Source organism: Crassostrea angulata, chromosome 2 (genome assembly GCF_025612915.1).
Source record: "Crassostrea angulata isolate pt1a10 chromosome 2, ASM2561291v2, whole genome shotgun sequence".
NCBI classification, from domain to species: domain Eukaryota; kingdom Metazoa; phylum Mollusca; class Bivalvia; order Ostreida; family Ostreidae; genus Magallana; species Magallana angulata.
In genome coordinates, this window is record NC_069112.1 from 27,311,839 (window position 1) to 27,314,462 (window position 2,624).

Consider the following 2,624-nt stretch of genomic DNA (forward strand, 5'->3'; position numbering starts at 1 on the left):
ATTTATGGTTAAATGTCTTTTCCATTTAACTTAATAACCGATTAACAAATTTTATATAATGTTTTTATAATTTGCACAATATTAGATGAGATCGAACGTACAGTTGCATCCTGTAAAGAGGCAAATAAGGATTATTTTGACAAACCTCTAAACCATCAATTACTAGAAATATACTTACTTTACTTCTTTCGTCTTTCTTTCTTTCCTTCTCTCTCTCTATATCCCTCTTATATTCATTCGTTAAAGTTTAGAAATAATGACTTTATTATTGTACGTGTTATACAAATACCAAATTTATGAATAAGAAAAATATTCATAAACTACTGATTAATATTAATATAAATACTTCTTTAAAAAAATGGACATGCCAATATAATTATCTTAGATAAGTTAGTTCCGAGGATATTACCTTTCCAAGGAAATACGTTTTATATCACAATTTAAGGGCATGGATTATCGATGCATTCAATATGTTGCAACTAAGCACGTTGTTACCCGCTTATCTATGCGCCTCCCCTTTTTTGAACGTCAACTGCAAGTTATTTACTACTTAGACCTTATTTGCAATATGGCTTTTCAAGCAGCATTGTCACTGTTAATTTTGTGTCTATTTCCACACAACCTTGCCATTCTTTTTCACGAAAACAACAATCAAGAACAAACTACGACCCTTGGACCTCTGGAAAAAGATATAACACTTTCAAAACTTGCAATATATTTGTTGAATCTGGAAGCCCGAGTTCATAGTCAAGAACAAGAAATCAAATCGTTGAAGATCCAGGAAGCGTCCAAAGAAAATGTTACCACTGTTTCCTTGAATAAGTTGATCTCGCAATATATAGACCTTAAGTTATCCTTTGGAATGATAAAACAAAACATTGACCAAAACAACAACCAGACTGGACTACAAACCCTCGAAATGATACAGAAGAACATGGCACAGTCTATCCGATATTTGACGATGTCTCTACAAGAAAACGAGGTTCATGACAAAGAGGCAAACACAACGATTCACCAGGAGCTCGATCATTTAAATATGATGTATATGAACGAAATGCAAATTATGCATATTGAAATTCAGAACTATACTGGCAGCAAACAAAAAATCCACCAATATGAGGATATGTTAAAGTCAGCAGTTGATAATATAAGATCGGAGATAGAATTAATGCGGAGGCAACGTAGTTTTATCGAATATGGATTGAACATTTTTGACAAATTGCGGAGTGAGTATAGTGTAATGTCGTGAATTGTCAACCGTAACAAAGTATAGTGTCGTGTAGTGTTCTCTAGTGTAGTGTACTATAGCATACTATAGCATAGTTTAGTGTAGTGTAGTATGCTGTAGCTTAGTGTAGCGTAATATATATATATATATATATATATATATATATATATATATATATATATATATATATATATATAAATATATATATATATATATATATATATATATATATATATATATATATATATATATATATATATATATATATATATATATATATAAAATAAAACGTCTGAAGATTTTTAACAATGAAAGCGCTTATGTTTTGCAGTTAGTGTTGCTTTTTTTCTTTTATTATAAATATATATATATATATATATAATCCAAAATGAGTAAAGTTAATCCACACAAGTAATAAATAATAAAAAATAACTATATATATATATATATATATATATATGTATATATATATATATATATATATATATCCTTTTGGTGTCGCCTTTCATTGTAAAACGGAAATTTTTTTTGCAAATGTTACCACATTCTGAAATGCTTAAAGTGATTCTAATATGATACACGTAGTCAAGGTTTGTTTTTTTCTAGCAAGTTGTATTTACATTATTTCATACCATTGTTTCAGAAATCCGTCTTGTTGGAGATAATGTTATGTCTGGTAGAGTGGAGGTGATGCAGAATGGAACCTGGGGAACAGTCTGTGACGACCATTTTGATAACAATGCCGCTAAAGTAGTTTGTCGAATGATGGGACTGTCAACGTAAGAACACATTTACTTTTATTGTTTAGCTTTCATTTAACATAAAATTGTTAATATATGCACAAACAAAAACACTCGGAGTAAAACAGATAAAAAACTTATTATTAACAAAGAAATACAACAAAATAAAGCATTACTGTTGAATTATCATTTTTCGTGGGGGACCAATGTTCGTGTCTTTCAGGGGTAACCCTTGCCCATGAATTAAATAAGAACCAATAAAGTTTTGGCTACCCACAAACATAGACCCGCGCCAATAAAAACGATTCCACATTAGTCATAAATAAAAGATTTAATAAATAAATTTATACAACTGATGAAGGGAGGTTGGTTCTCTATTTTAAATGACAGGGGAAATGCTGTGGCGTATAGTGATGCACATTTTGGACAAGGAACTGGGCCTATTGTATTTGACGATGTAGTGTGCAATGGAAACGAATCGAAATTGTCAGATTGCCGCCATGCTGCATTAGGCTACACCGACTGTAGTCACAGTGAAGATGTTGGAGTATCATGTGGTAAAATGTTTGAAAATGTCTAACTTTCTTAGCGCTATTTAACATGTTATTAATGTTATTATTATGTTTTAAATTACTTTATTGCTTCTTTTAGGATGA

General features: G+C 30.3%; 1 protein-coding gene across 1 annotated transcript; it reads left to right on the forward strand.

Annotated features, from left to right (window-relative positions):
* The first annotated feature begins 568 nt into the window (after positions 1-568).
* On the forward strand, positions 569-2,624 carry LOC128174106 (uncharacterized). Its single transcript, XM_052839741.1, has 4 exons — positions 569-1,181; positions 1,872-2,007; positions 2,359-2,525; positions 2,620-2,624. The coding sequence occupies exons 1-4, from the start codon at positions 569-571 to the stop codon at positions 2,622-2,624; spliced, it is 921 nt and encodes a 306-aa protein (XP_052695701.1).

Excerpts from the sequence above, each read along its gene's own strand:
- LOC128174106 (XM_052839741.1), top strand. The coding sequence starts at position 569 with ATGGCTTTTCAAGCAGCATTGTCACTGTTAATTTTGTGTCTATTTCCA. Across the intron at positions 1,182-1,871 it reads AGAATTAATGCGGAGGCAAC|AAATCCGTCTTGTTGGAGAT; the intron begins GTAGTTTTATCG and ends CCATTGTTTCAG. Across the intron at positions 2,008-2,358 it reads CGAATGATGGGACTGTCAAC|GGGAAATGCTGTGGCGTATA; the intron begins GTAAGAACACAT and ends TTTAAATGACAG.